Source organism: Dromiciops gliroides, chromosome 2 (genome assembly GCF_019393635.1).
Source record: "Dromiciops gliroides isolate mDroGli1 chromosome 2, mDroGli1.pri, whole genome shotgun sequence".
NCBI classification, from domain to species: Eukaryota; Metazoa; Chordata; class Mammalia; order Microbiotheria; family Microbiotheriidae; genus Dromiciops; species Dromiciops gliroides.
The window spans coordinates 68,586,838-68,601,298 of NC_057862.1; the positions used below are offsets into that span (position 1 = coordinate 68,586,838).

Below are 14,461 nucleotides of genomic sequence, written 5' to 3' on the forward strand. Positions count from 1 at the left end.
TTACAAGATCCAATTTGAGAATTTCCATTTTCTTCCCTGTGATTTAAAAAAACACAAACATGCTACTGATTTTTCCCTCAATCCTTGGCTGAAAGAAATTAATAAGCACAAGAATGTCTAAAGATTGTTAACAAATACCAAGTAGGTTTGTTCCTGGTGACTTGTATGTATTTGACTTGTTTGTTGCCTCTGCTCTGAATTGCCCTCATCTCTCACCCCCTCACCACTGAGTTCATTCTGTTTGAAGTTGACCTGATTGCACTTATTTAGAGTCATTAATACTTAATCATCCAGCAGTTTTAATTGTGCCAATATTAAAAATGCATCCATGTCAATTTCATTCATTAAATATTTACCTTTTCCTGAAAGGAAGTTGTTTGTTATTATAATATCACTTTAGAAGGGCCAAAATGTAACCTCATAGAACATGGAAAAGGGGAAATAGGTCCCCCATACTGCAAGTGTCAAAGATCGAAGATAGGATCAGCCTATTTTCGAGATGTCTTTAAGGAGAATAATGTGGCCAAGGTGGATCTGAGAAGAGAAAGAACCTTTGTGGTCACTTTTCCTAATTAATTTTCTAAGTGTTGAGTTACCTAGCTTTCTCCCTTCAGGAGAAAGTATTGTGAAGCAGACCCAAGAAAGGCAGATCTAACCTGGGAATGCCTGGTTGTTGTCCTTCTATCTGCCTTCCTCAGAGCCTGGCATAGAGAATTTCTATTGTCCCAGTCACCAATCCCCAACCTAGACTCCATTTTTCATTGTCATGAAGATCTGTTCTATCATGGAAGTGGGAAAAAGTAGAGGCAGAAACACAGTGAGAGGAGGAAAGCTAACCTTACCACCTCTAGCTGCTTCAACTGGAATAGATCTGGTTAACAGAGCAGAGGCAGAATGAAAGTGAGTCAAAACATCTAAAAACAGCACAAGTAAAGGTAAATGTGAATGGAGGACAAGAAGAAAGAATAACAGCACCTGCTCTATTCACTTCAGTGTGAGCAAAACAGAGAGGAAAATGATAGAAATTCTCTATTATCTGTATATGTGCAGCATCAAAGATGAACACATACACACACACTCTCATGTAGTGCTTAGCACAGTACCTGGTACACAGTAGGCATTTAATACATGCTTAATGACTGACAGACTTGTATGCAGTCACAGACACACACAACACAAGTATATCCATATGCAGTCTTACAGAATACAGCTATGCACACACAGTTGCATAGACATACAATTGAACTTTCTCTTAGATATAATCAAATATGAGAGAGCAGGGGGTGAATAAACATTTATATAGTGCTTGCTATGTGCCAGGTACTGTGCTAAGTAAAATTTACAAGTATTATCTTATTTGATCCTCACAACAACTCAAGGAGGTAGGTACTATTATTATTCCCATATTACACTTAGGAAACTGAGGCAAGCCAAGGTTAAGTGATTTGCCCAGGGTCACACAGCTAATAAGTGTCTGATGTCAAATGTAAACTCAGGGCTTCCTGACTCTAGGCCCAGCCTTCTATCCACTATACCAACAACCTGCCCTTAACCTAAAAAGTCATGGATTCATACATAAAACCTAGTCTTAGAATGTTAAAGCTGGGAGGGACTTTAAAGATCATCTAACTTTGCCCTCTCATTATTTAGATAAGGAAACAAGTCCAGAGATTGGAAGAGATTAAAAAGAACCTGTGAACGATAGAGAGCTTTTCTTTGACAAAGAACTTAATAGCAATCTCTAAGAAATGGTGACTATTCAGTCACCTTCTATCTCATGGCCCTATAAATCTCTTCTCCCCAGTCCCAATGGACATCTTTCCATTTAGCTGACAAAGTCAACCACACACAAAAATGTAGACAGTCACATGTTATCATGAGTAGATACATACCTGTATATCCATCATAAACATTCCATAGTAATTAGGGAAGGAAATGAAAGATCGTAAGGAGAAAAATAAAAGATAAACCTATCATTCATTCTGCAAGAGTGGCCAATATAGAGACTACTTCTCTACTCATTTTTTCAATTCCTTATAATTTGGTTTCTTTCCCCACTACTCTACTGAAACTTCTTTCCTTAAGATCACTACTACAGTTTATCACTAAATCAAATGGGTTTTTGTCCTCATTTATCTTTTCTTTTCTTTTTTTGTGGGGCAATGAGCGTTAAGTGACTTGCCCAGGGTCACACAGCTAGTAAATGTCAAGTGTCTGAGGCTGAATTTGAATTCTGGTCCTCCTGAATCCAGGGCCAGTGCTTTACCCACTGTGCCATCTAGCTGCCCCTTGTCCTCATTTTTCTTACCCTCTCTGAAGTATTTGACATTGTAGACTACCCCCTTCTTTGTAACACCTCTCCTCCCCCTCATTTTCCAACACCATATTATTATGGTCTTCTTCCTATGTCTCTGATCACTCCCTTTTTATCTCTTTTGATGGTTCCTCATCCTCCTTTCATCCTTTAGGTATGGTATGCCCCAAGGTTTCTTCCAAGAACTCTCCATATTTTGACCACTGCTGATCTACCCCTTCCTATGCCTTTAATTATGACCTCTGTGCTCTTGGCCCTCAAATTGTATCTCTATCCCCAACTTCTCAGAGTTCTGGTACAAAATTTTAGACTACTTGTTGGACATCTCTACCTACATGCCACATTGACACCTCAAACTCAACATGCCTAAAACTGAATTCATCATTCTTATTTTTAAAAGTTGCCCTTCTCGACTGTAAAGCTGTGCATACCCTTTGACCCAGCAATACCACTTAGGTCTTTTTCCCAAAGAGATCATTAAAAAAGGGAAAAGGACCCACATGTACACAAATATTTATAGCTGCTCTTTTTGTGGTGGTTTGGAAATTGAGGGGATGCCCATCAATTGGGGAATGGCTGAACAAGTTGTGGTATATGAATGTAATGGAATACTATTGTGCTGTAAGAAACTATGAGCAGGTAGATTTCAGAGAAACCTGGAAGGACTTACATGAACTGTTGCTGAGTGAGATGAGCAGAACCAGTAGAACATTGTACACAGTATCAACAACATTGTGTGATGATCGACTATGATAGACTTGACTCTTCTCAGTAATGCAATGGCCCAAAATAGTTCCAAAGGACTCATGATGGAAAATGCTCTCCAGGGAAAAAAAAGAACTATGGAATCTGGATGCAAGTTGAACCATACTATTTCTATTTTTTTGTTGTTTTTCTTTTTTGAGGTTTTTCCTTTTTGCTCTGATTCTTCTTTCACAGCATGACTAATGTAGAAATATGTTTAATTGCTTGCTGTCTTAGGGAGGGGGAGGGAGGTGAGGAGGGAGAAAAATTTGAAACTAGAAATCTTATAAAAACAAATATTGAAAACTATCTCTGGAAAATAATAAAATGCTTTTATGAAAAAAAGTTGCCCTTCCCCCCATATTCTCTATTTGTGTTGATGGTGCTACCATTCTCCCAGTCTCTCAGGCTTCAAAGTTATAACCTTGGATTTATCTTTGACTCTTCAAAGGATCACAGAATTTGAGTTGAGAGGAAGCCCAGTAGTCATCTAGTCTAGCCCATGTATGAAAGGAATTCCCCCACAATATACTTGACAAATGATTTAGCCTCTTCTTTTTTTCAACATTTTTTCAATTACATGTAAAAAACAATTTTAACATTAATTTCTTTTTAATTTTGAATTCCAAATTCACTCCCTCCCTCTTCATTGAGAAGGCAAGCAATTTGACAGAAGTTATACATGTGTAGTCATGAAAACCATTTTCATATTAGTCATGTTGTGAAAGAAAACACATCAAAAGAAAAAGAAAGTTGGGGTTTTTTTTAAGTATCCTTTGATCTGCATTGAGACTTCAGTTCTTTCCCTGGGGGTGGATAGATAGCATTTTTCATAAGTCTTTCAGAATTGTCTTAGATCATTGTATTTCTGAGAAGAACTAAATCATTTACAGTTAATCATCATACAATATTGCTGTTAATGTGTACACTGTTCTCCTGGTTCTACTCAATTCACTTTGCATCAGTTCATATAAGTCTTTTCAAGTTTTTTTCTGAGAGCATTTTGCTCAATCCATCAATTCCATCACAATCACATATGGCAACTTGTTTAGCCATTCCCTATTTGGTGGGCATTCCCTCAATTTCCAATTTTTTCCACCATTAAAAGAGCTGCTATAAATATTTTTGTACATATATGTCCTTTTCTTTTTTTAAAATCTCTTTGGGATACAAACTGAGTAGTGGTATTACTAGGGCAAAGGGTATGCATGATTTTATAGCCCTTTGAGCATAGTTCCAAATTGCTCTCCAGAATGATTGGATCAATTCACAACTCCACCAACAATGCTTTAGTGTCCTAATTTTTCCCACATCCCCTCCAACATTTGTCATTTTCCTTTTCTGTCATATTAGCCAATCTGACAGATTTGTTGTGGTAGGTCAGAGTTGTTTTAATTTGCATTCCTCTGATCAATAATGATTTAGAACATTTTTATGTGACTATAGATAGCTTTAATTTCTTTATCTCAAAAACTGCCTGTTCATGTCTTTTGATCATTTATAAAATGGGCAGTGACTTGTATTCTTATAAATTTGACTCTACCCTCCATATATTTAAGAAACAAGAACTTTATCAGAGAATTTTGTTATGTTTTTTCACAATTATGATTACTAATCATATATTTTCTTCCATCCTATTTTCTCCAATTATCCTTTTCTTTCTCCTTTTACCCTGTCCCTCTTCAAAAGTGTTTTGCTTCTGACCACTGCCTCCCCCAATGTTCCCTTTGTTCTATCAAACCCTGCCTTCTCTTATCCCCTTCCCATTCTACTTCTCTGTGAGGTAAGATAGGTTTCTATACTCAATTTAAAATGTATGTTAATTACCTCTTTGAGAGTAATGTTCAAGCCTTGTCTCCTACCACCACCACCACCACCTCATCTTCCTCTCCACTATAAAAGCTATTTTATTCTTTTTAAGATAATTTACCCTATTTTATCTCTCCCTTCTCTCTTCTTTCAATGTATCCCTCTTTATTACTTCTTAATTTTATTTTTTAGATATCATCCCATCATTGTCAACTCATATACATGCCCTCTGTCTATGTAGACTCCTTCTAATTGCCCTAATAATGAGAATTTTTAGAAGTTATAAGTATCATTTTCCCTTGTATAAATGTAAATAATTTAATCTTATTGAATCCCTTATGATTTTGCTTTACTCTTTACCTTTTTTTTGCTTCTCTTGATTCTTGTATTTGAAAGTCAAATTTTCTATTCAGCTCTGGTCTTTTCATCAGGAATGCTAGAAAGTCTTCTATTTAATTAAATATCCATTTTTCCTCTGAAGTATTGTACTTAGTTTTGGTGGGTAGGTGATTCTTAGTTGTAATCTTAGCTCCTTTGTCCTCTGGAATGTCATATTTCAAGCCCTCCAATCCTTTAAGGTAGAAACTGCTAAATCTTGTGTGATCCTGACTGTGGTTCCACAATATTTGAATTGTTTCTTTCTGCTTGCAGTATTTTCTCCTTGACCTGGGAGCTCTGGAATTGAGCTATAATATTTCTGAAAATTTTCATTTTGGGATCTCTTTTAGGAGGTGATTGGTGGTTTCCTTTAATTTCTATTTTACCTTCTTATTCTAGGATATCAGGGCAGTTTTCCTTGATAATTTCTTAAAATGTAATGTCAATAGGGGCAACTAGGTGGTGCAGTGGATAGAGCACTGGCCCTGGAGTCAGGAATACCTGAGTTCAAATCTGGCCTCAGACACTTGACACTTACTAGCTGTGTGACCTTGGGCAAGTCACTTAACCCCAATTGCTTCACAAAAAACAACGAAACAAAAACAAGATGTAATGTCAAGGTTCTCTTTTGCTGTGTGGCTTTCAGATAGTCCGATAATTCTTAAATGATCTGTCCTTAATCTATTTTCCAGGTCGGTTGTTTTTCTATTTTTTCACTCTTTGAATGTAATTGTATTGTTTTTGGTGTCTCATGGACTCATTAGCTTTCATCTACCCAATTCTAATTTTTAAGGAATTATTTTCTTCAATGTGCTTTTGTACCTCTTTTTCCATTTGGCCTATTCTCTTTTTTTAGGTATTATTTTCTTCATTATTTTTTAAGCTATTGACTCTTATTTTTTATTTTCTTGCATTACTCTCTTTTCCCAATTTTTCCTCTACCATTCTCATTTGATTTTTGGTTTTGGTTTTTGTTTTCGTTTTGGTTTTTTGCAGAGCAATGAGGGTTAAGTGGCTTGCCCAAGGTCACACAGCTAGTAAGTGTCAAGTATCTGAGGCCAGATTTGAACTCAGGTCCTCCTGAATCTAGGGCCAGTGCTTTATCCACAGTACCACCTAGCTGCCCTTTCATTTGATTTTTAAAAGCTTTTTTGAGTTCTAGGAATTTTTTTGGCATGAGACCAATTCAAGACCATTCTCAAATTCCATGTTCTATAGAAGACTTTTTCTAACCCCACCTCTATTCTTTCTAGTACCTTACCTCTGAGAGTACCTTCTATATGCTTTGTATATATCTTGTTTGTACATAGATATTTCCACGTGGTCTCCCATTAGAATGTAAGTTTTTTGTGGGTAGACACATTGTTTTTGCCTCTCATTTTACCCCAGTCTTTAGCACAGTGACTGGTATAAGAGCTTAATAAATGCTTGTTGATTGATTAACCTGGCAGATAAATCCTAGTGTAGCTAGTTTTGAACACTAACTTGTTTGAGGAAGAGAGACAACAAGGACAGGGGGAGATAAAAGGAAAATGAAGTGAGGTTAGGAGAAAATTATCTAGGCTCTCTAATTGGTCTTTCACCAGTGGCAACTTCAAGCTGGAGACTTCCTCAACCACAGTCTTCGAGGTTTGTCCTACTAAGCTCCACCTTCCTCTCTCTACTCTCTGGCTTCTCCTTCAGCAGTATCTTCTGCTATCCCCAGGTCCTACCATCTTCCCTCTCAACTCCCACTCTTGGGAGTCCCAAATCTGATAGTAGGGTAAGGACACCATCAGAAGAATCTCAAAAGATGCAAAGGTGGGACAAGTATTCATTAGGAAGGCTTTGTTTCATTATGGAGAGTTCACAGACATAGAAAAGGATGTTGTGATAGCAATAGAGGGAGTGGCCCAGAAAACAGATGGATTTGGGCAAAAGTTCAAGGTTTATGTATAAGTGTATGGTAGGGGAGGAAGCATAATGCCCTTCCACCTAGCTCATTTGGGGATCTACCTCCACAGTCCTTCCAGATATCCAACCTTCCTCTTCAACATCTCTAAGTCCAGTTTCCTGTACTGGGAATCTTGGAGGGAGAGGGAGTTATGAAGAAATGGGAAGGACAGACTCTAAGATGGGACTGACCACAGGAGTAAATCCCATAGTCTAAGAACTAGCAAACAAAGAGACTGGAAGTAGGAGAGACTACTGGGAAGAGAAGGGAGAAAAGAAATAGAACTTAATTTTAGAAAATAGCTCATCTGACTAACCATAAAATCCAATATCATAAAGGAGAGAAGTTTATAAATCAGGGAATGGTGTTAGGGGAACTGGTAGCTTTGGGTCATTTAACTCGATGTAAATATCTGTGTTTGTGAACTCTATGAGTAGAAGGTATTCTGAATGTATAAGATATGCATATGTATAAGGGGCCTATAGACTTTACCAGACTGCCAAAAGGGTTCATAAATACAAAAAAGGTTAAGAACCCCTGATCCAGAAAATAAAAGCCAAGCACACACAGGGTCAAGATATGACTAGGAGAGGATAGGTTCTGAGGTGCATGAACAGAACACAAGTGACATCCTAAAGAAGATACCTAGAGATTTGATTCAATTCAACAAGCATTTAGTAAGTGCCTACTATGTGTCAGGTTCTATCCTAGGTACTAGGGATACAGGAACAAAAGTGAAAGAAGGAGGAGGTACTTGAAATGATCCTTGAAAGGACTTAAGTCTAAAAGGCGGAGGTGAGGTGGAAAAGCATTCTGGGCTTAAGGGTATGGAGCCAGGAGATGGAAGGAGGTCAGTTTAACTGAAATGTAGAGTGCACAAGAGAGAGCAATGTGAGACAAACTAAGGACCTATCACTGAGTGGGTTGCTGAATCAGGGAAGGCTTCCTACAGTAGGTGGTCTTTTGTTTAAGGGTTTAAGGGAGAGGATATTTAGAAACAGAATAGGCCCTATCTGCTATAGGCCCTATCTGCTGAGTGGACTGAATGAATTTAGATGTCCTGGGGAAATAGTCCACCTCTATTGTGTGGTAGGAGCAATATTGAAGACATACATGACTGCAAGAGCATTCCACATACATAGGCAGGTAAGAGGAACTAAGGTTTTCACAGAGACGTCTAGGGGGACACTCCATGTTCTTTGACGTATTCCATCCTTTCCTCCACAGGCTGTGCCTTCCTCACATATTGCGCCCGGGACTCAGCCCTCAAAGCCCAAAGTGCACTGCATGAACAGAAGACCCTGCCAGGGGTAAGTCATAAATCATTTGGGGATGGGAGAGGGAAGCTGAGTGTCAAAGAGGCAATCACTTCAGGGCAGGGATGTCCCCATCTTCACATTCTTGGCTGGATATGATGTGTGATCCTTGAGAAGAAGGCTCAGGACTTGTTCTGAGTCAAGAGGGTAATAGAAATCAGGATAATGGGGCAGAATAAGTTGGCCCTTTCTCTTGAGAGTCCCAGGGTTAATGTGTGTACTTGGCTTTTATTTTCTGGATCAGGGGTTCTTAACCTTTTTTGTATTTATGAACCCTTTTGGCAGTCTGGTAAAGTCTATAGGCCCCTTCTCAGAATCATAAAAGCATAGAATAAAATATATAGAATTACAATGGAAACCAATTACATTGAAATATAGTTATCGGGCAGCTGGGTGGTACAGTGGATAAAGTACCGGCTCTGGATTCAGGAGGACCTGAGTTCAAATCTGGGATCAGACACTTGACACTTACTAGCTGTGTGACCTTGAGCAAGTCACTTAACCCTCATTGCCCCACCAAAAAAACAAAACAAAATATGATTTTGTAGTTCATTCACCTCAGGTTAGAAAACTCTACACCAGAGCCATCTCAGTCCTAGTGGCCTAAATATCATGTATCCATGATTCAGTCCCTCTCCATAAGGCCAGAAATCAACTATAATCTGATTTTCTGGTGATAGAACAGTAAGTGGGGTAATAGGGTGGGGGGAGGGAGGGAAGGGGAGAGAGAGAGAGAGAGAGAGAGAGAGAGAGAGAGAGAGAGAGAGAGAGAGGATGAATGGATGGATGGATGCATGGATGGATGGATGAAGGTTGAGAATTTGTCTACCTTGACTTGGGTTTGGGGCTAGGGAAGAGGTAAGACCTTTGGAACCCTAGGGCTTAAATTCTAATATTGGATGTTCCCCTGGAAAAAGTACCTGGTGGTAAATGTGAAGATATGATTGGGACCTTAGACTCTGCTCAGAGGGGAACTTAGAATAGACTGAGAGCTCTCTCGGATATGTTCTCAGCCCCTCCAACCCTGTTTGTCATCCCATCACAATTTTCTTCTCCCATTGAAAGTCACTGGGAGTGCCCCTTTGCCACAATCAGAAAAATGATAGAGGTTATCTCTATGAGAAGCAGTGCCTATATGTTTTATCAGTGGTTGATCATGATTTGGTCAATAGTCAAACATTAAACAAAATACAAAAAAAAAAAAATGACTTACTTTCAAGTAGCAAGGAAATAATGTCCCTCATCACAAAGTTAGGTATCCCCTCTGTGGAAGTCAGAAAACTGCCACTGACTAACCCTTAAAGATGACTAGAAGCAGAAGAGAAGGATCATAAAATCAAGATCTAGAGCTGGGAGGCACCATAGAGATCACCTATGATTCCAAATTCTTCATTTGGAAGATTAAGAAACTTAAGCCCTGAGAGGTAAAGTGAATTACCTACAGTTACACACCTAAGAAGTGGCACAGCTATGATCATAGGTGTAGAGCCAGGAAAAACCTTGGAGACCATCCTTAACCCTAATTGCCCCACCAAAACAAAACAAAAAAAAAGAAAAAAGAAGAACACTCCCTTCAAGTAGGGGTGGTAAGAGGATACCAGACTCCAGTAAGTCTGGCTATAGCTCCGGGAGACATTCATGTGCCAGAGCTGACAATGTTAGGTCCAGGAATTTATGTTCCTATCTCCTCCCTAATATGTTCTTTCTTCCCTCGGAGGATATGTTTTTTCCAGAGTAAACTTTACCATTTATTTGTTTGTTTGCTTGTTTATTACATCCCCAGTCATGGGCTAGACACTGGTGGGGAAAACAGAAGAGAAAAAATATGATCCAGGTCCTCAGGGGTCTTATGATCTTGTCAGAAAGACAAAATATACACATAATTGTTCAATGGAAATTTGCTGGAGTGTCACATACTATCTATATGACATTGAGTGGGCCACTTAACTTCTTGGCCTCAGTTTGTTCATCAATAAAACAAGAGGGCCGGACTAGATTAACTCTAATTTTCATGATCCTATGATCATTCATCAATATGAACAATAATATTGTAAGAAGTGAAAACAAAAAGAGGTCAAGGCAACCTAGAGTAGTCAAGGCAGCTTCCTAGTGGATGTAGACCTTGAAGGCTATATAAGAACTGGATAGGAAGGAAGATAAGGAGAGGACATTCCAAGTAAAGCAAGCACCATGAACAAAGATGCAGAGATGAGAGGCACATGAGGACATAATGAATAGATTAGTCAGACTGAAATGAAATCTGTATAAAGGGAAGTGTAGGAAATAAGGTATAAAAGGTGTTCAGATTCTAGAATATCAGAGAAGAAAAGGACCTTAGAGAGCACCTAATCTAAGCCTCTAGTTATAAGATCCAGAGAAGTGAACCATTTTTTAAATTTTTTGGGGGGTGAGGCAATTGGGGTTAAGTGACTTACCCAGGGTCACACAGTTCGTGAACTATTTTTAATAAATTTATTTTGCCTTTTCTCTGTCAGGATCTGTCACTCCCTGTGCCTGTAGAGGCCTTGAATGCCAAGCTAAGAGTTTGGACTTGGCTCAAAAGGAGATAGGGATACAGAAAGGGTATTCTTGGCAGGAGTGACATGACCAGGTCTATACAAAGAGAAGAGAGTCATCCATGTGACTTGTGAGGAGCAAAAGGAGGTCCAAGCACAATGATGCTCGGAACTATCCCTGGCTCTGGTCCTGATTCAGAACAAGGAGGAACTTTAGGGGTCATATGGTCCAACTCCTCATTTTGGAGACAGGAAAAGTAAAATCCAAAGAGGGTAAGGGACTTGGCGAAGGCCACTCAAATAACAAGGTGCAGAATCAGGATTCACACTCAGGTCCTCTGACTCCATATCCATTTTTTTTCTACTGTAATATGACTAGATCCTAAAGAGGACACTTGATGATACCAGCATGAACTATAGCTTCTTGACATCCACAGGGACCTTGGAGAGGTTTTAGCTCTGGCTGGACCAGAGACCTGTAATGATCAACAGAGCAACAAAGACTCCATGGATTCAGAGTTAGGAAGGGATGTCCAATGCAAAGGAAATACTCCCAACAAATGAGGATATAGGCAGAGGGATGGGGCCCAGTACTGAAGACTGAGCTTATTTAAGATTCCTTACTCCTACCAGCATCTATTGTGTTAGGAGTTTGGTCTTTGGCCAGAAGCATTTTCTACTCTATCCTGAAGCTCCAAGAAAATGGATCACATATAGGAAGCAGTTAAGGTGAATTTAGGAACAACTTGGCATGCTGTCATGAAAAGAGCCAGAGACCTGGAGTTAAAAGACCTCGATCTGAGACTTAGCTCTGCCACTAGTTAGCCATGTGACCTTAGGAAAGTAACAACTGAGGGTTCAGTTTCCGAATCTAGAACTTAGATGAACTCTAAGCTGTCTAAGGTTCTTCTAGTTCTAAAATTCTGTGATTTGGGGAGGTATGGGAGGAGGGGTCAACTGGTTAGGTGTCTCCTAATGTTTTCCCTCTTTAAGACCATAGATAACATATGTCAGCACTGTCACATTCTGAGAGTTGAAGTGCTCCCAGCTAGGCCTTAGAGTCAGTAGCTTCAATGAATATTTATTGTCTACCAAATTAAATCCAAATTCCTTAGCCTGGAGTTTGTCAAGTCACTTTCCAGTATCCACCAAAAGACAAACCTGGAGTTCTGAGTGCAACAGAAGCTCTTTTCCTTTGTGTGTAGAGAAATCTATGGCCTAAACTTTATCTCAGAAACACAGGGAAGCACAGAGTCCTGCTGTGTCTACCTTAAAAGACACTATCTCCCCAATAAGGCTATTCAGGTCTGAAGGCCCCTGTTCTCCAAGGCCAAAATGTAGCATTGATTCCCTCTGGGCTCCACTCTACTTGGATTTATCTGGGTTTCAACCTTCTGAGCTTAACAAAGTGAAAATAAATATTTAATTATTCTCCTAAATAAAAATCGATGGCTCTGCCGGCCTGCAGAGTAAATGGTGTGGGCTATCAATCTTTCCAAAGCTTGGCCAGAGGGAAGTCATGGGAACAGGCAGGAGCTGTACTAAACCATGCCCTAGGAAATAAAAAATTAAACATGGGGAGCGGAAGGAAGGAAGGAGGAAAGCAGCTGGTCCCTAAGAAGACCCCTAAGCCCAAGGCTCTTCTCTGGCCTTTGTCACATGGCAAATCCTGTGTACGCCCTTCAGATCTGGCTGCTGTTCATCTGGAAGATGACATCATGAACTATCTCTTGCAGACTTTGAACATGTTGAAGGCATGTTAGGATGGTAGAAGCAAAAAGATCAGTGAATTTGAGGGGTGTGTGTTGATTGTATGGTGTGTATCTATAACCTCATGTGTAAACATGCTGATGCAGGGAGAGGTGACATCCTAAATAGGTGGGTAAGAGAATGGGTGGAGGGTACAGGTGCCTATCTATATGAGATTCCATGTATAGTGTGGACTTCCCATTGATTTTATAGCAGTGCCTCTTGGGGTGAAATGGGAGGGAAGGAGGCAGGTCAGTCTCATATTCAGAGAATGCCTTCTCTACACCAGGCCTCCATTCCTGAGCTCAGAGCAGTCCTTACCCCAGAGGCAGAGGCAGAAGAATTTCCTCTCCTCCCATGTCATGCCCTTGCCTTCTCTTTGTGGCTGTTCACCTGTGCTGAGGACTGGAAATAACCTTGGACCACTCAGCTAACCTCGCTGGGGAAGTGCAATTATTGGCTCTTCCTGTTTGACAGACATGGTTGCTGAGGCTCAAAGATGGGGCTTTCTGGAGGATTGGAACCCATCGTTCCCAGAGACACTGAGTCTAGGTGGGCTTTTTTCCTCTTTGTTTTCATGATAACAGTTGGTGACACAGTACATCAGGTCAAGCACTACCTCTATATCACTCAAACCAGACTTAGGAAGCTGCTCAGTTTGTTGGGGACAAGCCCTTCTCAGAAGAAACTATGAAGAAACTAACATAAAATATGGAGCTGTCTGTAGTTCTGACTAAGGAGCTAGTAAATGCCACAATGCCATTATCCAACTCATTGTCTGGGGAGAGAGGAGCAAGGAATCAAAGAGACACTCCCGTGGGTTTTATCCTCCACTCCCACTAACCTAAGAGCCCCAAAAGTTTAAACTTCTACCTGTCACATCACCAAGATATTTTCTATCCCAGCAATATATTTCTCTGGAATTTTTGACACAAAAGCTTCATCCACTATAGTGAGGCCAACTCAAATTAACATGAGTTAGCACTGGGAATCTTATGTGTATCCTTCATATCTGGTTTCTCCCCATCAGGAAGATGGCAGGAAAAAACTGCTAATTTGGTCTTTGGCAGCATGAAAAAAGGCATAGTGTCCAGGACTAGGGAGATGATGGTCCTGTTGTACTCTCCCTGGTCAGACTTCATCAGCAGTATCATGATTCCTTCCAGATTCCACATTTTGGGAAGTTGGAAAGCAGCCAAGAAGTTGAAACCTCAAGATCATATCAAAGAAGATCATCTAAAGGAAATAGAGAAGTTTAGCTTGAAAAAAAGAAGCCTAGGTGGGGATAGGAATTGAGGACAGGAGCATAATAGTTGTCTGCACGTATTTGAATGGAAAGATGATTAGGCCTGTTCTTCCTGGCCCCAGAGGACAGAATCAGGAGCAATGGGCGGAAATTGTAAAGAAGGTAAATTTAGCTTTTGTGTAAGGAAAACTACCTAACAATCTGTTAGGTAATAATAGGAGAGCAGACTAGATATGGAAGTTAGAGCTAAATTGTAAAGGGCCTTGAAAGTCTGTCTGAGTCAAGGTAGATTCTTTTTTTTGGGGGGGGGGGCAGGGCAATGAGGGTTAAGTGACTTGCCCAGGGTCACACAGCTAGTTAAGTGTCAAGTGTCTGAGGCCAGATTTGAACTCAGATCCTCCTGAATCCAGGGCTGGTGCTTTATCCACTGCACCACCTAGCTGCCCCAAGGTAGAG

General features: G+C 39.9%; 1 protein-coding gene across 10 annotated transcripts in view; it reads left to right on the forward strand.

Annotated features, from left to right (window-relative positions):
• The window catches only part of CELF6 (CUGBP Elav-like family member 6), a 133,679-nt gene that overhangs the window by 32,853 nt on the left and 86,365 nt on the right, over nt 1-14,461 (forward strand). For all 10 annotated transcript variants that reach the window (XM_043981772.1, XM_043981762.1, XM_043981763.1 and 7 more), the window contains exon 2: nt 8,406-8,488. Coding sequence is in view for 9 of the 10 variants with exons in the window: in XM_043981762.1 (XP_043837697.1) it covers nt 8,406-8,488 (83 nt within the window). In the remaining variant the exon portion in view is untranslated. The remainder of the gene's footprint in view (nt 1-8,405; nt 8,489-14,461) is intronic.